Below are 26,838 nucleotides of genomic sequence, written 5' to 3' on the forward strand. Positions count from 1 at the left end.
AGGCCGCTCCCCCCGGTGACTGCCCCGGGAGCGGCGGGGCCGGGCGGCGTGCCCTGCTCAAAGATGGCCGCCGGCGGCTTCGGCCTGCGTGGAGGTGGGAGGTGAGGGGCGGCCGGGCCGGGCTGCGGGAAGATGGCAGAGAGCGAGCGGCGGACAGGTGAGGGCCGGCCGGGGGCCTCTGGGAACCACCGGGCTGTGGGCTGCGCTTGGGGCCTCTCAGGAGCATGCTCGGGGCCGGGGAGCGCCGGTCCAAGCCCCACGCTTCGGGGGTGCCGGGCTGAGGGCGCCGGGCCCGGGCTGCGGGAGGCGGTGGCAGCAGCGCCCAGGCCAGGGAGGGGAAGAGAGCGGGGGGTTTGCTGAGGGTATGAAGGACCTGGGCTCCCCGAGTCTTGGCACCACCCCAAGGCGAGGTGGGTGGCCGGGACTGAGCCTTTGGATCGGGGATCCCTGTGACCCCTGCCCGGTTTTGTGACCGGTTCTCGTGCTGAGCCGGGTGGCCTTTGACTCCCCCTCCTCACACCGTGACACAAGCCTGAAAGTGCCTCCTCTATCCAAGCTGCTTCTCGTCATAAAGCTGACCCGCAGCACTCCCGTCTCCATCACACCAGTAGGCTTGGACTCCTATGTATTCATCTCAGAGTACTGTAACCCTTGCAGCCCTCAATGTTTCCTTCCTTGAGTATTCCTGGTCTCCTCACCAAGAGGAATTGCAGAGTGTGGATCAGAAGCAGTGATGGCAGAGAAACAAGCACAAAGAGATGAAAGGAGTTCTGTTAATGGCGAGCACCCAGATCAGGACACTGCCCTGGGATTTATGTGTCACCTGTACTCATGGCAGTACATATGACACATAAACAAACAGTACAAACATCAGTGTTTGCCTTTTCACATCACTGCTCGGGAGTTTTTCATTGTCCTCACGTTATAAACTCTTAAAAGCACAACTTCATTGGTGTGGTGCCAGTCGCTGTGAGTTGTGTGCTGAATTTTCAGAAGAGAGACACATGTGTCTTTAAACGCATCACATGTTGTTCCTCTCATCCTCGTACCTGGAAGTTTTGCTGTAACTTCTGCAGGAAGGAACCAAGCATTGCAACCTTCAGGGCAGCAGATGGGGCTGAATTTGTTCTGTGCATGGGGAATGTGAAAGGCAGAGAAGTCAGATGACTGTCAAAGGTTGTATGACAAATCTATAGCAGACTTGGTGTGGTTCCTGGGACTTTGGATTCCTTTTAATCTGATCTGCCTGCTAAAGAGCACTGTGGAAAAGACTGCTGATGTTTCTGCATGTTGTTTTCCATGTCAATGCAGGTGGTGATATTTTAAGGAGTTGGAGTTTGGTGGTATTTGTTAGGGAGACAGTGCCTGAACTGGCTGGGTTGTGGACAGCAGTTGCTGGAGTGTGTCAGGGCGGCTGGTCCTGCATAAATGCCTGCTGATTTTCTGGGATTAAAAAGGTGAACTGAGTGACTCTGACAGAATTCATAAACCGACATTAGTGCCCAGGTTCCTTGACAGTGCTCTCTGCATTGCCCCTTGCTACTAAAAGTTGCACTTACAGGAGCATAATACAAATTACTTTAAACCTCCTGGAACTTTTCTGGTTCTGCAGGTTGTGCCCTGGGTTCAGATGCTGGGGAAAAGAGCCCCTCTAATTCATTAGAAACTCGCATTTGCATTCAATATTGCATCCTAGGCTCTGAGAGAGCTTTGAAATTAAACACTTCACAGCATCCACTGGAAGAGGCTGTTTCCCATCATCCCCCAAGTCCTAGAGCTGTGGCTCTGGGCTGCATTTATTGCACTGCTGTAGCTTGTCCATGCAGGAATTATCCTTTCTAGAGTAATGAAGGTCAGGCTTAAAACTTGAAAACAAGGCAGAGTTAGTTTGTAGGAGAGCTCAGTGCTTCAGCATGACCTGAGGCTTGGCTGCACTAGACAGAAATAATTAAACTGGCTGGATGTTGCCTTTGTTATCTCCTGCACTAGTCTCTCTGTCCAAATGGGAATTGCATCTTTAATGATGAAAACAGACATAATGCTTCCTTCTGAAGGCTTGCAGTGTCCTTAGGAGGATGTTGGTGAGGAGGACTTGGTGAGATTACAGCCCAGCTGGGATGGATTAATGTGCTTTGTGTCTCCTGAGAAACAAAGCTCATTTCTAAGGAAGAAAAAGAAAGGATTTCTCCTTCTCCAGTGCCTCTGTTTTACCTCGTTTTTGCATCTCCCAGGTGCCTCTGAGGAGGTGGCTCCTCCTGTCCAGCCATGCTTCGTGGTTCCCAAAAAGGAGATAAATGTGGTTTCCGACATGGCCAAGTGGAAGCGATCTCAGGTATGGCTCTGCGGACGGGGAAGACTGGGAAATGCTGCTGATCTTTTGGTGGCAGCCAGGTCTGGTCTAGGAACAGCCAGGAAGTAAAGGAGGTTTGGGTAGAGAATGGGAAATAACTGAATTTGTGTTTTACAGCAGAAGAGTTGATGCTTGTTTGTAGGAAAATTACTTGGCAGTAGTGATTACTGCTCCCTCCCAACAAGATGGATGAGGAGCTGGTGACTGTTTCATCCTACCTGGCCTGTACTTTGTAACCAAACTGAATTTACCCAGCCTTGTTTGAGCTCACCTTAAACACAGTTCTGCTGCCTGGCCCTGGTAGCACCAGCCTGGTTGGTTCCTTCCCACTGTGCTGTTCTGGAAAGGACTCTAGAGCTGAGCCCTTCAATTTCCTGGATAATTTTTGTTTACAGCCTGTGTGGATCTGGTGGAACAAGCAGGTTCTCCTCTCTCTGCCTTTGAGGGATTGGGATGTCGGCCCAGACTTGTCTGACTTCTTAGAAGCAAATTCTTGCTTGATGACTGATGTGAGATGTCTTGAGAGAAGCTGAGGTTCTAGCGAGGTGTCAAGCAAACCTCTGAGTGCAGCTTCCAGTTTAAGTCTCCTGGGTTTAAGGACTTACTCCTGGTCAGGATTTCGATGCAGGGAGGGAGAAGTGGCAGTGTGCTGCTGTGGAGCTGCACTGGAGATGATGCTTCCAAAGCAGCAAATTTAAAGAGAGGAGGAGTGAGGAGCTTGGGCTGTCTCCCACTTCCAGACAGTGAGCACGGGGGAAGAGTCCAAGGGGGAAAGGGAAGGTAACACAGGTAATCACAGCTCTGGGAGAAGCAGTGCAGAGCAGGATGCCTGAGCACAGCTGAGGTTCTGCAGAACTGAGGAGTTTGAATTTGACCTGATAGGAGCTGAGGGAGTGATTTTGGGGTCAGTGTGAGCATTTTTAGGATTCTCCTTTCTGTAATTTTTGCAGCAATGAATTGCCGCCTGCCTTCTGCTGCCAGGGCTGCCAAAAAGAGCAGTAATTTCACAGCAAGCCCTGCACCCCTGGGTGTCTCCAAGGAAGCAGTGTTGTGTGTTGGGAAAGGTTCCCTTGGGGTGCAGGATGCTCCTGTGCTGTGGTTGTGCTCAGACAGACCCTGGGCTCTCCCTAAAGCTTTGCTCTCTCGGTGTGTTTGCAGGCATACGCAGACTACATGGGCTTCATCCTCACTCTGAACGAAGGTGTCAGGGGCAAGAAGCTGACCTGTGAATACAAAGTTTCAGAGGTAGGAGAAGAGTTCAGATCCCCTTGTTACTCCTTTCCTGCCTGATTTTTTTGGGGTGTTTTTTGTTTGTTTGTTTGTTTTTGTGGGGTTGTTGTTGTTGTTGTTTTGCTTCACATTGAGTATTTCCTGGGTGAAATAACACACTGTATTGACTTGGTAGCTTATCTGGGAGCCAAGGGACAATGAATGTGGTTTGGCTATGGTTGAGATGCAAATGTCAAGATGCCATCCTCCCCTCAGGATGCAGAGACCCTGGATGTGCTTGGTGGATGGGAAATTAAGCAAGCGGGCAGAAGCTGGTGGGGAATTAGTGATGCATGTGATATTCCCTCCTGGTTGCAGGCAAAAGGCTGGGATGTCTGTGCCATTCCTGTTGCCCAAGTGTTTTTTCTGTGTGAAAATCTGAGGTCAGACCACTTCTCTCCCTGTCACTTCTCACATCTCAGACTGTGTTAATTGCACCGATCACCTTAGCCCAGGCTGTAGCTAAGTTGTGCAAGCTCTGGTTTGACAGTTGTGACCTCAGGGCGTGTCACTGGCTGCACCTGCCTTACCCAAGGTCCTGCTAAAAGTCCCGAGGCTTGCAGAGCTCACAGGGATGCTGGGTTGGGCTGGGAGATTTCAGTTGGGCTGGGAGGTTTAACCTGTGGGGCGGGATCACCCCTTCCAAGGTGTTAAGCACAAAGCATCTGGTTTTCTCCTTGCATGAAAGTGGCTGTCACTTGTCCCTGCCTGCTGCTATAGCCAATTTTAGTGCCTGTTCACCTTCTCAGGGCACAGTGGAGCCAGAGGGAAAGGGCAGGCACCCTCCGTGGTGCTGCCCTGAGGGTTCTCTGGGTGCTGCCAATCCACAGAGCACACACTGGCCACCAGCTTTACTTCCTTGTTGCACACTGAATCTCCCTCCCGGGGTCTGTGCTGCAATGAAGACAGTCTTGGATACACTTTTACTGATCACAGCTGTGCCAGAAAGCTGAGAGTGGTGTATAAAGATCTAGGCAGAATGGGCAGCAGACTGGGCCCTGTGTTTATAGCATCATTCTGGTGTGGGAGGGCAGCTGAAGATGGTGTTTAATCCAGTCTTCATGTTTGAAGTACCGTGTTGAGTCCAGCCTTCCCTTCTAGGAGCCAGTATGTGAATGAGAAACTCCCTTGCAGTTCATGGAGGGGATCAGGGATAATGAGTCTCTCCCTAACAGGCTTTGTGCCCCCCTTTTGTTCCTTCAATTCAGTAGAAACTGCTGTCAAATGCTGCTCTTGCTTTCTGCTGTTTGCATTTCACCTTTGAGTTTTATCTTTGTCATGATTTTGCTTGTTCCCAACCATTCACGGAGCACTTCTAGGGAAACAAAGCATTAAAAATGAACAAAAGAAAGAGGGGGGGGGGGGGGGAAACCCAGCCCTCTTCTACAAGCCCTTTGAGCTGTCAGGAAAAGCTGTACCAGGGCTGTGTCTGCAGAAGAGCCCTCTTGGAGTGAATGTTTTCCATCCGTGGTCCCAGTCCAAGTAACAAATGATCCCAACTCCTTGGCAAGTGGCAAGGAACAAATCTCATTCCCTGCACACTGAGGAGAGCAGAAGCCTGTGACTTGAGGCACAGGTGGAGCATCCCCAGGGTTGTCTTGTTGATGAGGTTGCTTGTTCACACAGGCTGCTTTGTAGATCAAACTGCTTATCTGTGCTTTTAAAGGCTCAGCCCCTCGTGGCCTCTTCTTGCATCTCTGCTTGGCTTTCTTCTCTTTTGCTGTACCTGCTACCAATGTGCTTTTGTGCCATCCCATCTTCCTCCCTGATCAAATGCCAGGGACACCTTCCTTTGGCAAATGACCTCCTGAAATCCTTTCTGCTGAATGCATATCCTCTCTGTGACTTACTGGTATTGTTTTGCCATGGAGTAAAAAATGGGAGTATGGTCTGCTGTGCTTTGAAAGGGGCAGCTTAGTGGTTTCCAGAGAGTGTGTGTTGATACCAACCTTTCTGCTGGAGCAGGAGCTGGATCCTGTGGGGGATGAGCCCCCTTGGAGACTTGCTGAGCTTGCTCTGCTCCTACTGACACATTGTGTGGAGCTGTCCAGGGTTTGCTGGAGGCATCTGACAGGCGCTGATAGCAGACTCTGGCACAGACACTGTGTCTGGCACAAGGTTGTGTGAGTGATAGGCTGTGACCTGCCTTCCCCTCCTGGAGGGAGTGCTTTCCATGTGGGGATCCATCAGTAACTTGCTGGGGCTGCAGCCTGCAGCAGTGACTTGGATCAGAGGAGCAGTGCAGTGAGAAGGACAAGGTTAATTTTTGCCATGCAAGAAGCAGACCTTCTCTTCAAACAGCCCAATGCACTGGGGGAAACTGGTTGGTCTTGTGGCTTGCTCTGCTTCCAGGAAGCAGATTTAGCAGCTCCCCACTCTGACAGGGCCTGAGGAGCCCAGAGAGGGAGAGCTGGTTGCCACGGGCAGCTTTGGCTGCCGTGATGCCTCCTCAGCACCTCTGTCTGCCTGGCCTCTGCTCTTGAGAGCTGCTGACAGGTCTGTGCTCTGTAGGAAGCCCCGTGGTTTGCCTTTGGGACCGGTGGCAGACTCAGGGTCAAGGAGATGCAAAATCAGCACAACAAGAAGAGCAAGGAGAGCAGGGGGGAGGCTGCCCTTGCTTTGATCATGGAAAGGTAAAGCAAAAATAGAGCTTAAAAAACTCAGCCAGGCAAAACAGGCTGCAGTGGTGCTGATGGCTGTGTTCCCATAAGCTCCTTTCTCCCCACAGGGGTCAGCCCTCAATGTACAGGCTTCCTCTGCTGGACAATGGGAAGCTGCTTCTTTTAGTTACCCCCTTTTCAAAGGGCCTTGAGCCCAAAATGAGCTGCAGCTCTTTAATTATTTATTGATGTGGCTGAGCCAGCAGCTGGGTCCTGCTCTCCCGTGTTCAGTGGGGCTGGGCTTTTAATCCCTTTAAAGCCAGCGAGTGGGGAAGGGGAGGTTGGACTCTCTGCTCCCCAGGGAAGGAGCTGGTCCATGCCAGCCATTTATCCAGGCAGCACCGAGTGCTCATGGAGAGGGTTTGAAATACGGCGGCTGCTCATAATGAGCTGCTGGTGCTGGCGGATAAATCACCAGCACGATTTAATTATTTAATGCAACCCAGTGCTGGGGATGCTGTTGCTTAATTGGAGGGGAATGCAATAGCCAGGAAGGAATATGCCTGAGTCCAAACATGGCCCAGTGCAATGGGAATGTGTTTGATTCCTACAGTGTTTTGGAAGCAGGGAGCTGAAGCAGAGGGGGCTGTGCTGCTTTGGTCCACTCGTATCTGGGCACTGGCCTGTTAGTGCCTCCCGGGCCACCCAGAGCTTCAGGCTGTTGTGTCCCTTTTTCTGTGTTTCCAGTGTGCTCAGGTCTTGTCCCAGTCCCTTGTCTGGCTCAGTGGCCAAATGTCGAGGTCCTGGGGTGGGAGGATCTCTCTCCTGCTTGTTCCCACTGGCTGATCCCACCATGTCCTTGGGGTGGCACTGTCTGTGGGAGGCTGCGTCTGCCATGAGACCCTTCCTCACGGGAGTGGCCTGCAGCTGGTTCAGTGGCAGCACAGCTCTGCCATGCCTGGCTCTGCCCACCCCCTTCGAGTGCTGCTTCAAGGGCTGGAAACTTGCTGGGCTCTGCTGTTTCCTTGTCCTCCCGACAGCAGCGTGAAGAATTGAACCACAACCCAGGAGACCAGCCAGCTTCACACGGTCGATGCCTCCAGCAAAGTCAAACCAGCCGCTGCTTCTGCTGTCCTCTTTGTCCCCTTGAAGGAGGAATCCCCTCTCGAGACAGAGGAGCCTACATTGCCCGGGGGCTGGCCAGCTGCTGTGGCGGCTGATGGCTCTCCAGCTGCTTGGAGTAAGGCAGGGAGAATCCCAGAGCCTCTGGCAGGCTTGACCAGTTGTCAGCAGAGCCTCCTGAAACCGTCTGGAGCTGCTAAAAGTGCCGCCTGGGGTTTTGCCTCTTGCTCTGGGGGGTGTAGCTGTTCTGCAGCCATTTGGGCCAGGCAGGGAGACAGAGTGCATTGGCCAGCTCTGGTCTGACAGCACAGCTGGAGACACTGTGCTATGGCATCTGCTGCGCCTCTTTTCCTTCATGGCCACTCTCACACATCCTACATGGGTCCCTCACTTCCAGCACTGGATGTGAGAAACATGGCTGTGGTCTTGGTGTTTTTGCTGTCTTCCCATCGGCTTTGTGTTTGAATTGAGACATTTCTCTGAGAGCTGAGAGCTTCCTCATTCCTGCTCTGCTGAGAGCACTGGTGGACTAGCCAGGTTGCCTCTTCCCCTGGATAGGTTGTATTTTGCCACGTGCAGTGGGTGTCCCTAGGCTGGAGCTGCCTGGTGGTCTGGCTGGTAGGAGTTTGAAGCAACAGGAGTCATGCTGAGAAGGTTGACTTGCTGTACAAACATGTCGTGGTTTAACAGCATCAACTGCTAATCCTGGCTCCTAAGAGACACTTCAGGACAATTATTAGAGCCTTGAGAAGGGCCTTTAAATCACATCATCAGCCACTGGTGAGAATGCATAGCACTGTATAGTGCTACTCTTTATCCTGTGGGGGATGCAGGACACTTAAGACATTGAGCCTGAGTTATGTGTTGAAGGTCCCTGAAGGTCTCAGTTCTGTGAAGACTGTTCTACAGCTGGGAGCTTGCTGTAGCTCTTCTCCAAGAGATTTTGGAGCACGGTGCTGTTATAGCTCATGAAAGACTGTGTGGGTGACTGGGGAGTCTGCCTCAGGCTGGGCTTTGTACTGGACTGCTCTCCTGCAGGAAAGAATGGTTCTTCTGTCCCCTCTGCATTTTGAGGAGGATTGGCATAGCCCATTTCCACGGGCTCCTCTTGGGAAGAATGGTATGGGCTTTAATGACTCCCATCAAGGGGAGAGATGTCAGAGAGTGAGGGACTGCTCTGTTTTATGTCACTGTGACCCCTCTTGCTCTCTGTAGCCCATTGAAAAGCTGGTGGCTCTGCTGAACACCCTCGACAGATGGATCGATGAGACCCCGCCAGTGGATCAACCTTCTCGCTTTGGGAACAAAGCCTTCAGGACCTGGTACGCCAAACTAGACCAGGTGAGCATGTCTGTGCTGTGTGGTGTTACCTGCAGCTCCCACAGAAGGGCAGTGTGCCCAGCAGGGGTGGGAGAATGGCTCTGTCACTCTGTGGCAGCCAAGCAGCTCACAGAGGAATTGCTCAGATAAGCCTTGAAGGATCCACCTCTTGATACTCATCACTTACCCCTGGCTTGGTGCTGTCTTTTCCTCTTGTGAGAGCATATGGGCCGTGTAAATGCTTTTGGCTGGGTCTCCAAGTTCTGCATGAGTCACAAGGGCTGTCCAAGCCCAAGGAATTCCTTTGCACAGTAACTGCCCACTGTGTCACAAAATGAGAGAAAGATCAGGGAAAACTGCTCAGATTTCTTCAGCTCAGAGCACTGGCCCTGCACCAAGCTCTGGAGGTGGCACAGCCCCAGTCCCAGCAGCAGTGGCCTTGCAGCTGCTCTGCTGCTCTAGTGATGCTTTTGTCCTGGAGATGGCTCAGTGGGTAACTGGTTCAATGTATTTGGGTGATGAGGCTTTTCTGTCCTACAGGATGTGTGTGGCCTGAATAGATCCCAGGATAAGCTCTCCCTGACTTGTTCCACCTCTGGAGATGATTTCTCCTACAGGAGAATTTGCTGCTCTCTCATGCTGCCTCCAGGCATTGCAGAACACCCATTGCAGCCCTCATGCTGTGGTAGCATCTGAGCACAGGGTGCCTTGTCCCTGGGGATTGTTACAGATGTGTGCTCACCCATGGGAGTCTTTCATATCTTTCAGGAGGCAGAAAAGTTGGTGTCAGCAGTGATTCCCAAGCATTTGGCTGATGCTGCCCCAGAAGTGGCTGTGTACCTGAAGGAATCCGTGGGGAACTCCACCCGCATTGACTATGGCACAGGTACCTGGGCTTGCACACTGGCCAAGGCTGGGTTTTTGGGAAGGGACCCTTTGGAGTTGGGTGTTGTATTTATTTAAATATATCATTACCACTATTTTTAGGGCCAACTTGAAATGAACACCTTCCTTTTAGGGCCCCTTCACCCCTCTGCACTGTGTGGGCTGTGACTGAGAACTGGGGCTGGGAGCTCTGCTAAAGCTGTGACACCCTTTCACATATTATCCAAGGAAATGGGAACCAAGCTGTTCTGGGATGAGCTGTAGGACCTGCTTCACTGCATGCAGCTGTCCTGCAGCAGGCAGTTTAAAGGGATAAAATATATTGGCTTGAATTGGAACTAGAGTGATAACCATGTTCATGTTCAATGGGAGGTGTCCCTAGAGGGATATCATAATGGTCTGGTCCCTAGAAGGGAATCATTGCTTACAAAGGGATTTTGAAATCTGAAGATAGAAGCAACTGAGGAGATCCTAAATTGCAGGGGAAGTAACCACACAAGTTTCAGTGAGAACTAAATACAGAATTGTCTGCATGTTCTGCTCCTCTCTGGAGGATAGCTGTGTCCTCACCAAAAGGCAGGAGAGCAGGATGCTGTGAGTGCAAGGAAACATGACTTGGGGCTTGGACAGGGAGATGAAGAGGAAGCTATGGGTAAAGACTGAAGGATTGGAGGCTGTGCAGTGCTGGCTGCGGCTCACTGGCACCAGGGGGAGATGTTGTCCTTGGAAAGGCTGGATGGGGTTTGGTCAGCTCAGAGAAGGAAATTCAACCTCTCCTCCCATCCCGTGTGTCCCAAGTCAGGGGCTCATGTCCCAGCTCACGGTGTCCAGGCTGTGGGTGCATTTTGTTCCTACACTGGGAGCTGCACCTGTCCATAGTGTGGAGCTGCTGATCTTATATTCTCCCTTCTTCCATGTCCTACTAAAAGACATTTCTGGGTTTGCTGGTTGTTTCTTTTCCTTGCTGTTAGCTGGAGGGCCAAGCTGCAGATCCCAGTACCTTCTGGGACAGTCTGTTCCTGGCAGTGTCATGGGATCTGCATCCTTCCAACACAGAGATATTTTTGTAGCAGGAGGAAATCTGTTTGCTTGCAGATGTGAGGTTGTCTTGCATCCCCCAAGCAGATGACTCTGCAGTACTCCCCTTGCTGTTCCAAGCTGCTGGGAAAGTCCCTGCCTTGCTCCCAGCATGCCCAGTTGGAGCTGTTTTTCCTTAAGAAGTTCTTTTCTCTAAGTTAATCATCACCCTATGAATGTCTAGAAGGTATAATTTGGGTGGGTGCTGCAGGGGGATGAAATATTGTCAGCTCATGGCATGAACAGTGACAACAGGGTTGAGAGGGGACTGTGACTGCTGTGATTTCTGAAGAGCTGTTGTGGTGCCCACAGAAAGGTTGTCCTGGGGGGGCAGAGACACCTGTGTCATGTCTCTTCATGTCTTTTAACTCCAGGGCACGAAGCTGCATTTGCAGCCTTTCTCTGCTGCCTCTGCAAAATCGGTGTGCTCAGAGTGGATGACCAGATGGCCATTGTCTTCAAAGTGTTTAACAGGTGAGGTAATGGGAGGAGAAGGGTTGGAAGTATTGGGCTGTTTGGGGGGAAGGGTAGAATGGGAAAGCTGAAGACAATTTTAGACAAAATTAGGAGCAGATGTACTTTCTAATGGACTGTACACTGACCTATTATAACTATCTCAAAAAGAGATGATGGCCCCTCATCTTCAGAGGTAGTGTCCTTCTGGAAAGTTACTTTAGTGGAGCACAAGTTACTGAACTCTGTGCTTTGTAGTGGACAGGAATATCTGATCAGAGGATCTAACATCTCTTCAGGCATCAAAAATAAAAAATCTATGCAACTGGCAGGCCTCTACTGCTCCTCTAGATGCATTTCCAGCCCAGGAGGTAGAGTTGATAGTGATGAAACTGGTGGAATGAGTGTTTTGAGTCCAGAGATGTAATTCCAGCTGTATCACTGTTTGGTGGCATGGAAACAATTTCCTTCAATAGTACTTCCAGCTTTAATTTTCCACCTGAAAAGTGGAAGTAGTGATTGCTGTAAGGTAGAAAATTCCGTGCTTTTGGAAGTTGGTGAAGGGATGCAGAGTGTCAATGTTTTCAAATAGCAGTGGAAATGAGGAAAGATGTGCATGATCATATGACATTGCAGATAAAACAAATGCCTGCCACTGGATTTCTCTGTGCATTTGGTGTTAGGTACCGTCAGGCTGCTTTCTATGGCAAAGAAGCTGAATATATATTCGGTGAACTGTGCTGTATGTGAAGGTCCTGTTACAAGTGATAAATTGTGTCCTTTCCCCAACTCCTTGGTCTTGTCCTCACAAAAGTCAAAGACAGGAGAAGGCCTTGCCTTAACCCTTCCTGTTCTCTTTGGTCTCAGGTACCTGGAAGTGATGCGAAAACTGCAGAAAACCTACAGGATGGAACCTGCTGGCAGCCAGGGCGTGTGGGGCTTGGATGACTTCCAATTCCTGCCTTTCATATGGGGCAGTTCCCAGCTGATAGGTACTAATAAAAATCTTCCTGTGTCCCGGGTTGCCCTCTGCCCCATTTGTCTAGGTTCTAAAGATGATGGGACTTGGGGCTGACTTTTAAATTCAAATACGTCAGATTTGTGTATAATACAGCAGGAGAGTTTGGGGCTTGGATTTTTTTTTTTAACCTCAGCTTTCCAAATAAAGCTGGTTGGGAGATGGAAGGCTTCCTTGTATAGTATACTTCTGTCTTTATTGCAATCACTGCAATGAAGCTTTTTAAAAGGAGAGTCTTGGTTTTGGTGCTAAAAAATGCAATTTCTGCTCTGGAGAGTTTTGTTCCTGCAGAGAAACTGGAGGGGGGGGGATGAGAAAGAAGAGAGCAACTCTGTTTGCCATTTAAAGAGTTCTGATGGGAAGGTTGTACTTCTGGGTGAGGGGCAGCACACCACCTGTTTGAACTTGGTCTCAGGAGGGGATTGCCATACAGGTTACTTCCTGTTGTCTCTTACTCTTTTAAGACCATCCGAGTCTGGAGCCTCGGCACTTTGTTGATGAGAAGGTGGTAAATGAAAACCATAAGGACTTCATGTTCCTGGAGTGCATCCTCTTCATTACAGAGGTGAGGAATGGAAGGTTTGTCCCACAGGGACATTCTCTTGACATTAGATACTTGGCTCTGGCAGTGGTTTTCTCTTCCTCCTTTGCCTGTTTATTTGCTCTCGTGGAACAGTGCAGATGAACCATTGTTGCATGGCTGAGGTGTTCTCCTTGAATGAGCTGAGACAGGAGAAGAGAAGAAAGTGTAATTAAGCTGGATGGGCTGTGGACTGTAGTTGAAGGGAGCTATAACAAGTGCAAACAAATAACTGTGGATCATCACTTGGATCAGTCAGTGGGAGGTTGGACAGAGAAGACTGGTTCCTGTAGATACACTAGGAAGATGAAGTAGGAGCTGTGAAATGACTGGGCTTGCCAAGACAACCTCCCTTCCCTGCAGCCCTTGGGTGCTGCCTGGCAGCCCCGGGCCTCCCTTTGCTTAGGGCAGGCTCCCAAGCCTCTGTGCTGCTCTGTCTCCTCCAGATTCTACCAAAAGAGTTGCCCATTGAATGCACCTTATTTGTAAGTGACCTAGAGCAGATGTGGTGCTAAGATTCCCCCAGCTGGCAGCGCTCTCAGGACTGTTTCTGCTCAGGCACTGCAGGACCCTTTGGAGAGGGATGGGTGATTCCTCAGCTTGTTGGCAGCCGTGGGCTGTTTCTCAGTGAGGGAGCTCATGGCTTGCTGCCTGCAGCATCAGTGGAGGATTTGGCCGTGTTTCTCCCTGTTCCCTCACTGCACAGTCTGGACAGGGAGAGCAAGAGCTACCCGCTCTGTTGTGGTGAGGGATTGCTTGTCTCTGGCAAGAGGAAGTTGATGGGATTAATTTTGAAGGACAGAGTGCAGTTCTTCCCCTTTGTTCTGTTCACTTTCCCCCTTCCTTGCCTCTCTAATTTAGTGATTAGATGAAAAGGGAGGTTACAGATTATGAACTTAGCCTTTCATGTAGGAAATCTTCATAGGAGCCTTTGGCCCAAACCCCAGGAGGTGCTGTGTCAAGTCCTGCTAAATCTAGTAGGGTTTGTTGGTACTCAGCACCTCACAGGGTTTAACCCTTAATGCCAAGATAAATCATACTGTGGGTAATAAAGAGGTGCTGGTGGAAGAGATCAAGATGAGGACAGGAAATCAGGAGCCAAGATGGTCAAAGATTTATTTTAGTTTAGACCTCTGTAATATCCAGAGAGTGCACTGACCTGTTAAAAAACATACATCTCTTGAAATGTGTGTAGAAGATTCTGCAGTGCCCACTTGACAGGTGAAGTTTAAAATACCCAGCACCATCCTGCTGCTTCAGGTCACTCTGCTTCTGCCTGCAGAAAGTCAGCTTTTTAGTAGGCTTTTCAAATAAGTGATTTGAGTTCCTTTTCTGCACATTTGTTGTGAATCATGGAATTCGATGTTTCTTCCGAGTTCCCCAGTGCCACCTGGTGGCAAGGAGCCCTCTTGGCCCTCCTGCCGTGAGCTGAAAGGGACGGCAGCAACCTGCATTACCCCATCCATGGTGTATTCAATGCATCTCCATGTGGGTACTGCTTCATTTTTATAAAGATTTTCTTTTAAAACCGATTTTTCCCCTCCCAAGCGCCCGAGAAGGCCGTGACTGCCACTAGGGGGGGGTGATGCAGCTTCAGTGCCCTCCAAATGCTTTCTCTCCAAAATCAACAACAAAACAAAATAGCAGGGAAAAAGGATAGAAGGGATTAAAGACTTGAATAAACGAACGGTATTATTTTCTTCCAAGCTTGTCATCTGGAAACAGCTGTCCTTTAAAGGTGTTAAACGTGTAACAAACACCACAACAGTTCCTGTAGTGGGTCTGGTACATCTTGCTGATATGGGAGCAGGTTTTGTTTCAGACTACAACTGAGGAAGATTGTTTTCTGTCAACTGAGAGAATATTCTCTTGAGTAGATACCGTTCTCAGCCCTCAGGTGGTGTTTCAGGATATGAATATATGTTGTTTGCCAGGTGTGTATTTAAACCTCAGGCTTTTAAAGCAGCAGCAAGATGATGTCCAGGCTGGACCCACCATGGCATCCTCCTTAGATGAGTGCCCAGATGCGGCACGAGCTTGCATGAGCTGACCTGATGTTGGGAAATCTGCAGGGTGGGTTTGGACCTGAGCACATGGTTCTGGAACAGAGTGAGGTTTGCAGAGCTGGCTGGGACTCGAGCTGTTCCCCTGCTGCTGCCTTGGCCTGCCAAAGGGGTGTGTGTGGTGCCTGAAGGTGTGAGGATGAGGAGGGTTTGGGAGCATCCCAGGGGCTATGGAGGACAGTGATGCAGGGCTGCCTGTGTGTGTGCAGAAGAGGGGAGCTGGGTACACCCCAGCTGTTGTGGGGGATCAGTGCATTTGCCCAGATGCTCCTCTGAGAGCTCAGGGCAGGCAGCAGGAATTTCAGCTTCAATCTGGCTTCTAAATTTGGGAAGGGAGGGCTCGGGTTTCTGCTGGAAGGGAAGGAGCTGACAGGAAAGCACGGCCTCAGCCGTCCCCCTCCCCCCTGCACTGACAGAGGAACCATTTACAAAAGGCCGATTCTCTTGGGAACCGAGAGGCAGGAACGCCACGTCTGTGAGTAATTTCCTGCTCAATATGGCTGCTCTGACTCACTCTGTTCCCCTGGGGTCACTGCGGGACTGCAGCGCGCTCGCCGCCTCTCGCTCTCCCCCCAGCTCTCCCTCTTCGCCCTTTGTGGCTGGAAGGAGATGGGGTTTTTTTTGTTGTTCCCCTTCTCATCCCTCTTATTTTACCCACCCCAGCTTGAAACCATAGCCAAGCCATCCCTTGCTGGGCGTCCTGGGTGAGGAGGGCCACAGCAGAGGCCGTGCCAGGCATGAGCGTGGGACTGGCCAGCTGTGCCTGCCTCCTTCGTGCTCTGTGGCTTGGGACAGGGAGGAGAGCGTGGTGGTGGTGACTGGTGCCAGCTGTGCCCCTGTGAAGGGCGGTGACGCTGGGGAAAGGTTTGGTGTCAAAACTCAGGCAGCCAAACCTCCCGTGTGGGGAAGGGAGGCTCTGATGGAGACGCCTGGTGTAGAGCTCCCTGGCAGCCGCTGCTTCGGGTGCCCACTGGTGCCAAATCCTGGTGCTGGGTAATGCGCCGGCGCTGCCGGGGAGCGCCGTGCTTTGTGTGTGTGCACGCTTCATCTCATACCCACGAGGGAAGTGTGTGGTGGAGGGGACAGGGAGAGGCTCATCTGTCATCCTCCAGCTCACGGGAAGCTCCGAGGGGAAGTGGAGATGCACCCGCGCTCTCCTGGCACCAAGCAGAGCTGCAGAGCCGTTTCCCCTGCTGCTCCAGCCCCAAGGCTGGCAGGTTTGAAACACATCACCCTCCAAGCAGTGAGGTTTTTGGGTCCTCCCACCATCTCCCTCTCTTTCTTTCTTCCTCTGCTGCAGGCTGGTGTCACACAGGCATTGCAGAAAGGCAGCGGCATTTTCCCAAAGCACATTGATTGGCCTTGCTTGCTTTTTTAGTGAGGGGAGAGGTTGTTTTGGAGGCACTTTTCCCACCCTCTCTCCAAGCCTGTGAGTGCACGGAGGGAAGGGGTTAGTTGTTCAAGCCCCAGGTCGGGAATGAGAGTCCAAGAGATTCCTCTCTCCCCACGCTCCTCTTTAGCTGAGCTTCGGCCTTGTGGTTTCTGATGTCATGGGAACTTCGCTCAGTCAGAGTGGCTGTGTTGTATTTTTCTCCCCGAGGGTCTGTTTTTGTTCATGGAGGAGAAGGAGACACAACTACCCAGGGAATCTACATGCAACTGCCCCTGATTGCAGCTTCTCTCCTGCCCTCCCTCCTCCAAACCCCTTGCCCTGGGAAGAGAAACAGTGGAGTATAAAAAAAAGGAAAACTATTTAAAGCATCTGCTGCAAGCCAGCGGCTCACAGCTCTGGAGCTAGTCTGGAGAGCATGTTCCCTCTGCTCCTGCTTCCCCTAGAGCTCTCCTCAGCTAGAGGCAGGTGTGGAGTGGGCTGTGGACACAGAGCTGCTGCCAACCTGCACTGCCCTCTGTATTCAGGGAAGGCAGCAACGGTTGTCGCTGCTGCTTGTTGTTGATCTGAATGGAGAATGAGTCATTTTCTTGGAAAGCCCAGCAGTGCTGCACTGGGAGGTTTCTGGGTAGAATAGGAACAGCGTTGAGCCAAGCTCTACTGGGGGGAGAACGATACTTATGTGGGGCTTTTTTAATGTAGTCGTTAAAAAGGAGGTGTGCAGAGGGAGGTCTGATTAGGAAAGCGTGGCAGGAAAAGGCTTAATTTTATCAGGGAAGGAGGGAAGCTGGATTGCCACGGCTCCATGTGATGCGGCCACAGCGGGAGGGAGTACAGAGAGAGGGAGGGAAGACGCAGTGAAGTGGCTGGTGCGTGGGTCACTGGGCTTGGTGGGAATGTTTGCTTGGAGAGAGTGTGAGCATGAGTCACTGCTGGTGCATGAGCTTCCTGGCTGGCCCGGCTCCCTCAGCCCTGTGCTTGGGTCTCTTTCAGATGAAGACAGGCCCCTTTGCCGAGCACTCCAACCAGCTCTGGAACATCAGCGCCGTTCCCTCCTGGTCCAAGGTCAACCAGGGCCTCATCCGCATGTACAAGGCAGAGGTGAGTTGCCGCTTGGCCACACACCTGCTCCCTTCCACAGCACCCTGGGTCAGCTCTTGTGCTGCTCCAGGTGTGGGAACCCATCACAGCCATTTGTTACTCCTTGCTGAGTGTGGCTTGGGAGCCCTTGGCCATTCAGGTGCTGCTGGCTTGAAGGAAGCTCCTGCCTTGTGTTTACCCCAAAACCAATCACAAAGTGGCCATTCCTTACAAACATGACTTTTGCCCTGTCTCGTCTTACCATAGTGCAAGTGCAGATCTCCAAATTAGGGCCAATGTCTTGACCTGCTTGTTCTTCTGCTCCACTACTGTTTTACCATCTAGAGGAGACTTATTTTAAACTACCATCCCATGTTTCAACAGCCCCAAAACAAGCTGAATGCTTCCTACTAATTTATCCTTTCTACAAGCCCCATCCATGCCATGTGCCAGCCCAGTGAGACTACAGCCACCTCTCTGATTTGGCCACCTTCCGCCCACCAGCTGTGCTGGTGTTGTCCCCAGGCTTTCCTGGTGAACCCTGACCTGGAGAACTGGGCAGTTTTGGCTCTCCCTTCTCTTCCTTCCTGCTCAAACTAAACCTGGGCTTGAGGAAGCAGGACGGGAACCACCACATTTTGGCCTGCAGAAGGAACAGTGTTTGCTTTGCAGGACCCACTGGCTGTGCTAAAACGCTGGAGGAAAAGGGATGGTGCAACTCCCTGCTGGCACCAGTGGGTGGGTGGGGACCAGTGGTGCCTGAAAGAGTTAATCCCACACCCTGTGCTGCTGGTGTCAGCCATGCTCCTGTCGGGAGCTGGGACAAGCTGCTGTTGCTGGGACACACAGCTCTGCAGGCAGCTCTGCTCAGGCCCAGTGCACAAAGGGGTTAACTGTGCCGAACGGCCGCTCCCTCCCCCAGCCCTTCCTCTGCACTGCACATCCTGTGTTTAGGTTCCAGGCCACATACCTCTCTAATCTGTGAGGTGTCACTCCCAGGCCCGCTGGCTCCTTCCGCCCCCAGCTCAGTTTTCCTTCCAGCCTCCAAAGAGGAGAAGTGGGGCTGGGGGCCGACCCCCTCGCCTGGCTGCTCCTAGGAGGGGTGCCCCAGGCTGCTTCTTGGAGAGGGGGCTGTCCCATGGCTGCAGCTCTGTCACAGGGGCTGGAGACACTGCGTGCTGGAAAACTCTGAGCAGGAGGCTAAGCCGTGAGAGCTGAGGGGTCTAAAGGGAAGACTGCAGCTCTTGAGTGCCTTTAAAGTGAAACATGAGTCTTCTAAAACCTAGAGCTCCAGTGTGGTCTGCTGCTGCCTCAACAGCCTTGCTGTGGTCCTTGCTTTCCTTTGGATCAGTTCCCTCACAAGCTGGGTGCTCCCCTGGCATCACCCATTCCCAGGATGTTCAGGTGCTCCTGCCTGGCACCTCACGTGCCCTGTGCTGTGGTTGTTCCCACCTGCACGTGGCTGGAGGAGCTTGGCAGTGATGAGCCCACAGTGCAGTGCACACATTCACTGATGTCTTGGGGCCACCGTGTGCCGACAGATTTACCCGTCCCTTGGCTGCAGAGAGCACAGCTCGAGGATTCTCTAGAGACTGGGAAATTCTTTGGCTCTTCTATGTGCACCCAAGACACAGTCTTTTCTGAAGGCCTTAGTCTGTTTTGAGTAGCAGGTGACTTTCTGTGTAAAAGGCTGGATCCAGTACTTGTAAGTTTCTAGAAATATCTGTGATGTATCTGTGTCGAGGGGAGAGTGCAAAAACTGCTAGGAAGGTTAATGATACTAATTTAGGCTAAAGTGTTAAAAACATTGAGTCAACCACGGAGCTTTAAATTTAATTTTTTCCTCAAATAATATTTGTAGGTCTTAAAGGACTAACCCTAAACAAAAGGACTAACCCTAAAGACATGATCCTTGTGCAGTGTTGTCCTCTCTCAACATGGCATGGAAGCTTTCACCTGAATAGGCAGAGGAGAGCGGGCACTCCTGCTCAGGGGTCCTCAGGGTTCTTTACAATAGATATATTATCTCTTTAGATATAATCTGTTCTGGGGAGCTTTCTACCCTGATGCTGGCTCAGCCAGTTCCTGCCTGGCTTGGGAGATGACAGGGCTGTGGATGTGGACATGGCAGCGTGGCTGGGCAGAGCTTTCAGTCATGGTGTGCCTGGCCCTGCAGGTTACACCAACATTTGCAACTAGAGGATCTCTTAGACTGATTTTCTGGGAATGACACAAGGTTAGGAATCACTTAACCTTCATCCTATGCAAACTGAATCCATCTAGGTGTCTCAGGCCAGGCACAAAGTCACTGCTGGAGATCTTGTCTCTTTTCTGCTGGCTCCCAGTCTATTTCTGCTCTCTGTGTAGCCTTCACCAGTGCAGTCTTTCTGCAATTAGCCACTGCCAGCATTAGCAAAAGGGAAGTCAGCAACACCCCTCAAGTGCTGACATGGGTCTTTGTCCAGTTTAAGGCAGGCGGCTTCTGTGGCAGAGCCTCAGGCGTGTGATGGCAAAGAGAGGGAAGTTTTGAGGTTGTGGTGTTACTTTGTATAACTAGCAAAGTGAGAGAAAGATTCCAGGTTTTGTTTTCCCCTCCCTTCTCCCTGCCCCTCTCATCACCCACTGCAATTAGATCAGGTGAAATCAGACACTCAGCTGGAGGCTGGAGCTCTGTAACACACCTGGGATGGCTGAGAAGCACTGACCAGGGCCAGGATTGAGTGGAGGCAGCAGCAGAGGATGGGGTCACTTGCTGGGAACAGACCAGGAGAAATCCCACTTGGTGGGAGTGGGGCAGCCCCCAGACCTAGTTCATCTAAAGAGCACTCCAAAGGCTTTATCTCGTCTCTGTCTCCTCTATGGGATGACTTTAGACAGCTGACAGAAAGCTCAGGTGTGTCTGTGTGTCCAGGAGCTGTGGTCTGGATCCAGGCACTCCAGGGTGGATGAGCAGTAGACTGAAGACAGTGTGTTTAGGAAATCTCAAATGTATCTGTTTATAATATAATGGGTGAAGATGTGTTCACTTGGAAGTCCATGGGCTTTTCTTACTCTCTCCATCAAAGACAAGTGAAGAAGTCGACAGAATAGAGTGTGGTTAAAGCAGCAGCCTTGATGTTTTTCCCGTGAGCCTGCTTTTGAGTCTCCTGGCCTATCCTTCTCTGCAGTCAGTCAGGAAATACTTTCCATTGTAACTAATCTAGTCCCAGTTCCATCTTTAAAGGTTGAACTTAGTGCATGAGTCTACTCTCCAGCTGAGTCCCAAGCAGACCTTCAGTGTCATCAAGATGGTGGCAAGAAGAAATAATCCTGAAATTGAGCTAGTGTTGGGTACAGTTTCATCCGCAGCTGATTCAAGAAAGGCGCTGTTGCTTGGTGCATCTGATAATCCAGTAAACTTGTGCTAGTCCTTCTGGATAGAAGAGAAGTTTCTCTGCTTGCCTCTTCTTGAGTAAGGCGATGTCTTACATGAAATGGATACCCCTTCTTGCCACTGGTGGTAAAGTCTCTTCATCTGGAGTCCAAACCAGTCTGGTCTTCCATGGGAGTCCTTAGAGTTAATTGGGCTGACATTTCTAGCAGTCAGCATCTCCAATGTTTATTTCTCTCTGCTCTCCTCTTGTGTCCGTGTTACCCAGCCCTGCTTCCTCTTGAGAGATTGTCTGGGTGGTTGTGCAGAGAGACAGCAGCAACTCTGAGCATTAGGAGGCTTTGAAGGTGACATGCCCTGATGTTTGCAGGACTTACTTCTCCTTGGTGCCTTGCCATGGAGATTTGTGGGTTTCTGCCTGGCTGTTATTCCCCAGGAGTGGATACAGCCGTGCTGTACTTTCACCACCTCCAAACTTGTTTGGCTCCATTGTGCTTGTGCTTGGAACTAGTTGCCTGATGTCTGGCTCCAAAGGGATTATTGTAGGCCTGGGCTTCTGAGCACAAATCCTCCTGCTTGCCCATGACAACAGCACAAGGGCAGGGTGCCTGTGCCCGAGTCTTGCCTTGTGGTGAGAGCTGTCTGCAGCACACAGCTTCCTCCCCAGCCCCAAAGTCTCCCCTGCTGCAGGAGTCCAGTTTGGCCCCATGGAGAGCACAAGACTCCTTCCTATGGAGAGTTGGAAACACACCATGGCTGGTGAATGCTCACTGCTGAGCTCTGTGATGGAGTTGAGCCTGCTCTGTGCCCTCCATGAGGTTTGGGCAGTCTGAGTCTGCAGTGGCTCAAAACCCAGGTCCCTGAGTGGCTCTGCTAGGCAAGTCTGGCAAACTCTGACGTGGTTTTTTACCACAGTCCATGACCTTCCTGCCATTGGACTGGTGAGTGGAAGGGGCTGTGCCCTTGTAGCCCAAGAGCCCAGCTGTAGCTGCAGGAAGTAACTCTGAGCTAATCTGCTTTGTAGTGGATCTATGTGACTGACCCGTGATCCATTACTCTTCAGTGGGAGATGGTAATTTCAGGGGTCAGGGGTTGTTAGAAATAGGATCATATCTTAAACTATGGTTGCAAAATCACTGTTGCTTGTCCGTCAAAGACCTGAGAGTCTGGAATACAGTTTGAGCAGTGCCTTACAGCTACAGAATGGTGCCTCAAACCCAGAGTGGGGGCACTGGCCTGTGGGGGGAAGAGTCTCTCTGCCCTGGGGGATTCTGCAGTTCTCAGTGTTTGTAGGGTGAAGCTCTTCAAAAACATCAGCTAGAGCAAGGAGAGTGGTGAAGGAGAAAGCTGCTGACACAGACATGCTGTTTCTGCTCATGCTTCAGGCCTCGCCATACTGAATTTCAGTAAGAAAAATACTCTGGCTGAAGGAAAGGGGATGGGGTTATGAAGTGCTACTGGCCTGAGAAGCCTGATTGGAATGGCGGGGGGAGACACGGGGCTGATCCTCTGCCTTGGTCTGAGCTGAGTGGCCCTGAACTTGTTGCCTCCTGACCCTACGGGAAGGATGTGGCTCAGGCTGTGTGTGTAAGGTGGAAATGTCTCCTGAATTCACCTCTCTTTATCTCCCCTCCTGCAGTGCCTGGAGAAGTTTCCTGTGATCCAACACTTTAAGTTCGGCAGCCTGCTCCCCATCCAGCCTGTGACGTCTTAAGGAGACCGCAGGAGGAGCCGAGGCAGCGGAGGCACAGCACGGCGCTCTTCCTCCTCCCCTCACCCCTCCTCACCACCCAGCCCATCCATTCCTGCACATCCTCATCGGCAACCACAGATCCAAAGCACTCGGCGGCCTGGCATGGGAGATGGGACCTGGAGCAGCTCCTCCTGCACGTCCTCACCCTGGGGACATCTTGCCAGCGGCCGAGCCGGGGCCGTGCTGCTCCGCTGTGCCGCAACCACGCGACTGCCGGGAATGGGGATGGGTTTGAGCAGGGGCTGGCCTGCAGCAAAGGCCCTCTGCTTCGCTTCCCAAGAGAAAGGGGTGTGGAGGGGAGGAAGGCACGTGTGTATGTGTTGGGCAGTGGTAACTGCAATTTCCCTTTTGAATTTCATTGGAGTTTCCTGTTGCTGTTTGCTTTGGGAAACCACTGCGCAGGGCAAGGTGTGAGCCTGCGCGTGTCTGTATCAGCCAGCTCTGCCTGCACCAGAGGTCTGAAATGGGAAAAGGGAGTTGTAAGGAGTGTTTGTGGGTTGTGGAAGCCCAGGGTAGCATCTCTCCCTTTTTTTGGGTAAGGCAAGTGCCCTCCCTCCACCTCTTCTGCAAGTTTTCCTGGGTCTTTCTTTCCCACTAGCACCTCTTCTCTCTGGTGAAGCTGGGAACCTTTTGGGCTGTGGGGGTCTGAGCTGGCTCTGGAGCTGGAGACAAGGTCCCTGGAGGGACCCAGCTCTGTGGGAACAGCTATGCAAAGATTCTGCTAAGGCTCCCTCTTAACTGGCACAAACCCTGACACATTCACACACATCCATAACTGGGTCCAACCTGCCCTCTGCACTCCCCGTGCTTTGCTGCCCTGGGGCTGGGCTGGCCTCAGTGGCACAAGGTGACCGTGGTTGCTCCTGCTTGGTCATAAATTGTAGTGACACCCCCATAGCAAAGGGATTTCCCCACGAAGCAGCAGGATCCCCAGCTCTTCGAGGGGGACATCCCTGGAGCACAGGCAGCATGAGGGGGGGCAGCATGCAGCTTCTCATGCATTTATATACTCGCGCTGGAAACAAAAAGCATAAATAGCCCAGGACAGCAGGTTATACCTGGAGAAAGCTCTTTCCCATTGTCCTTCCCTGCTGGTGTTGCTGTGTTGGACCTCACAGCAGTGGGGCCACACTTGCAGTGCCACCAGCAGCAATGTGTTGAAGGTAGGTGGTCTGGATGACACCAGCAGCATCACTGGAGGGCAGAAAGGGCTGGTACTGTTTCTGAGATGAGCTGCCTGTCCACAGGTCCTGACCAAGGTGGTGCACAGCTTTGCAGCTGCAGTGGGCACGTTTGTTCTTGGGGTTCCCAGGCTGGGTGTGGCAGGGACAGACGTCTGGACTGGTGTTTGCTGGGATCAGGAGCAGCAGGAATCCTTCCTCTAGCATTCCTGCAGACCATGAAGGGGCTGACCCAGCCACACCACTCAGCTTTTGCTGCTGCACTGCTTTACTGCTGGGGTGGGGGAAGGAAACCTGGTTGTGATTTTTTTCTTTTTTTTCAATATTTTTTCATTATTTTTAACAGACCTACTCACTCCCTCTTGTAAAGGTTCTTGCAGGCACTCAGGGGAAGGAGAGTAAGAAAACAGTCTAACTTAAGAGGTGGTGAAATGTCCACGAGCTGAAGCAGAGCTTTCTGGCACTGTTGCTGTCCTGTCTGCTCCTGGTTTGGCCCTGGGCAGGGGGTGGGGAACAAGGTGACCTGCCTGAAACAACTCTATAAACTTTTATTTTAAATGAAAATGGAAGACTGGGGTTTAAGTCTTGTTTTATTCCTAAATTGGATGTATTTTGTCTTGGCTTTCCAAATGGATCCACTCCTGGAATGTTGCTGGAGATTTGTGCTTGCTGGGTCTTGAGTCCATCTTCAGTGGAGCAGCCTGTGCCTAGAGCAGACTCACAGTGTCTCCACCTGTGTCCCCTTACGTTGCTGTGTCTTTTGGCAGGTGTCCCCATACTTTAAATGACTGTGTAGCATCTGGCCAGCAATGGCTGAGCAAAAGCCTCTGGTTTTCTTTATCTGCCCAAGGGTCAGGAAAAGATCTCTCCAGGTTGTCTTGTGGAAATGAGGCTTCCATGCAAAAGGATGGGTGGAAATTTTGACATTGATACATGGGAGGGGCTCCAGGAATGTGGAATACAGCACCAAAAAAGGGTGGAGAGGTACTTCCTTCCCCTGCAGCTGCATCACTGCTCCCTGGGACAGTGTCCCTGGGCTTGGGACCTGTGGAGGCAGTGGGAGGAGGCTCACGCACAGCTCTGTTTGTTGCTTGCCTGAGTCTGCACATCTGCCCTGCTGGGGATTTTGAGATATCAAGCTGCTAATTCTCGTTTGAGTCTTATCAGCCTGCTTGGGATGTGCCCTCATCACTTGGCAGCCACTTGCTTTGCCTCCCTCCTGCTCCCAGTGACATCCCCCATGGGCTCAGCTCCTCTGCCCACGCGTGGGGCAGCACCCAGGGCTGCTCTGTGTCTGAAGCAGCACTTCCCACCTCCCCCCGTGTTGTAGGTTTAATTAAAGTTTCTGTGTTTTGCACTGGTGACTGTGTTGGTCTCTCTCAGACTGGGTTTGCTCCTGCTTTGGGAGCAGAGTCAGCAAAGCCAATGGCTGGAGCCTTCAGCACAGGGAAGAGGCCTTGTGGATGCACTTGCCATGTCGGTGGTTGACCTCGTGCTTGCACTAAAATTGATTCATTATTTAACGGCATGATCAACTACATCCGATCTGTCTTTGAGTCCCTACAAGGTGTCTTTCTGTTGTATTGTGTGGTTTATTTATTAACTTTTTTTGCTGTGTCCATCCCCCATTCCACCTGGCATTTGGCAGGTAGGTGATGTACAAAGCCTGATCCCAGGCCAGCAAATACCTCTTGAAGATCAGAGACTCTCAGAACCAAAGGATGTTTGAGCCTTCTTTCTGAGGCAGGGTGAGAACTGGAAGCTTTTTCTTCAGATGTTTTTCCTGTCCTGCTGTAGGAGCTGACTCAGGACTTCCAGCATCAGTGTAGTTCAGCAGCTTTGTTGGACTTATAATAGACCTGGATTAAATTAAACCTGGACCTTCTCATGAGTGGTTGGAGGTAGTGTAGCTGTGCTTAGCAAATGCTCCTTGTCTCTAGGTTACATCTTCTCCATCAACACAGGCCAACTGTGTGAGCACGTGTTGCTAAAAGCAGCAGCAGTGTGGAGGGCTGGATGGTGAGCAGAAATGTCATCTTGGATCACACATGTTTTCTCTCAAGGCACTTGAATTCATCTTGAACGTGTCCCTTGGCGAACACGACGCACAGTGAAGGGGAAGCAGACGTAGCGTGGGTTTCTGGCCATCTTCCCCCTCAGCCCACTGACCAAGCCATTTTTCTAAAAAAATTCAGTTTTCAGAGCTGGATCTTTGGGGTTTCCATACGTAGGCCAGTTCGTGTTGCTGTTTAACAGCTGTTACCTTTGCACAGGGTGAGTTTTGTGAATCGTCGTCAGCCTTGCCCTGTCTCTTCCTTCACAGCCCTCCTTCATAAGTGATCACTCATGGCAGCCAGTGAAGTAAGAGTTAAATGAAGCATCATGTGGAGATAGAAGTAACAGAATAAAAAAAGAAAAAGAATACTTGATGTCATTGTCGCTGTATTAACTTGTCCCTGGTGTGTGGCTCAGTTCCACCGTGCAGTGCTGGGATCCTGCAAGTGGATAAACAAAGCAGCCCCCAGAGCAGGACCTGCAAAATCTGAGTGGGCACTTGCCAAGATGAAGATGCACTTTGCACCAAGGACCTGGTGCTGAACCACACAAGATCCCTGGACTCTACTCCGTGTCCCTGCAGCTACACTGGCTTCCTGAGAGAGGGAAGGAGGCAGAAATGGGTTGGAGGAGGTGAAACTGGTTGTTAATGATAACTGCTAAAGTACCCTGAACTCTCCCACTGCTGACATGCTGGTGGAAACCTTCTACAGTTGAGAAGCTCACAAGAATTTCCTTGCTGCTTCAACAAGGACTCTCGTGGCTCAGATGTAGAATTTAACAGGGCTTTTGGAGGTCATTTCGTGCTCTAACAACCAAGAGGAGATATCTTCATCCTTTAACTTTGCTTCCCCTTTGGTGGATGAGCACTCTTGCCATTGACATTGGAGAAACTCCTTGAACATCCTGGGGACACACAGGGTCTTGTAAAATTGTGCCAAACTTCAAACTAGGATGAGCCAAATTGAAAAAGGACACATTGAGCGAGGGCTGAACCGTGACAGGCATCATCAGCTTGGAGATAGGCTTGTTATGAGGAGCAGAGGGCTGTAAGCAGGTTTTGGAGGTTAGAAAAGGCCTTTCAGGGGGTGGAGTGGTTGCTTCTGCTTGCTATAAAAAGCCTGGGCTTGGGAATGTCTACATGGACCGGCTCTAAGCAGGGCATTAATGCAGTCGTCGCTAAAATTGGAATGAGTCCCTCCCCATGTTCCCAGTTGCAACTGTAACACAGATAATAAATAACATCGAAATCCCACATTAGAAATTTGGCTC

The 26,838-nt window shown here is 51.2% G+C and overlaps 1 protein-coding gene across 1 annotated transcript; it reads left to right on the top strand.

The window, feature by feature from the left end:
• Positions 1–24,868, top strand: PTPA (protein phosphatase 2 phosphatase activator). The gene is made up of 10 exons (XM_066332754.1): positions 1–157; positions 2,232–2,332; positions 3,509–3,595; positions 8,557–8,682; positions 9,430–9,547; positions 10,998–11,097; positions 11,944–12,068; positions 12,559–12,659; positions 17,121–17,228; positions 22,217–24,868. The coding sequence occupies exons 1-10, from the start codon at positions 133–135 to the stop codon at positions 22,289–22,291; spliced, it is 966 nt and encodes a 321-aa protein (XP_066188851.1). The 5' UTR covers positions 1–132; the 3' UTR covers positions 22,292–24,868.
• The last annotated feature ends 1,970 nt before the right edge of the window (positions 24,869–26,838 follow it).

Source organism: Sylvia atricapilla, chromosome 19 (genome assembly GCF_009819655.1).
Source record: "Sylvia atricapilla isolate bSylAtr1 chromosome 19, bSylAtr1.pri, whole genome shotgun sequence".
NCBI classification, from domain to species: Eukaryota; Metazoa; Chordata; class Aves; order Passeriformes; family Sylviidae; genus Sylvia; species Sylvia atricapilla.

What these genes read in the sequence shown, in the direction of transcription:
- PTPA (XM_066332754.1), top strand. Translation starts at nt 133, where the DNA reads ATGGCAGAGAGCGAGCGGCGGACAG. An exon ending in CCGCATTGACTATGGCACAG is followed by an intron (nt 9,548 to 10,997) that starts GTACCTGGGCTT and finishes TTTTAACTCCAG; the next exon opens with GGCACGAAGCTGCATTTGCA. An exon ending in GTCTTCAAAGTGTTTAACAG is followed by an intron (nt 11,098 to 11,943) that starts GTGAGGTAATGG and finishes CTTTGGTCTCAG; the next exon opens with GTACCTGGAAGTGATGCGAA.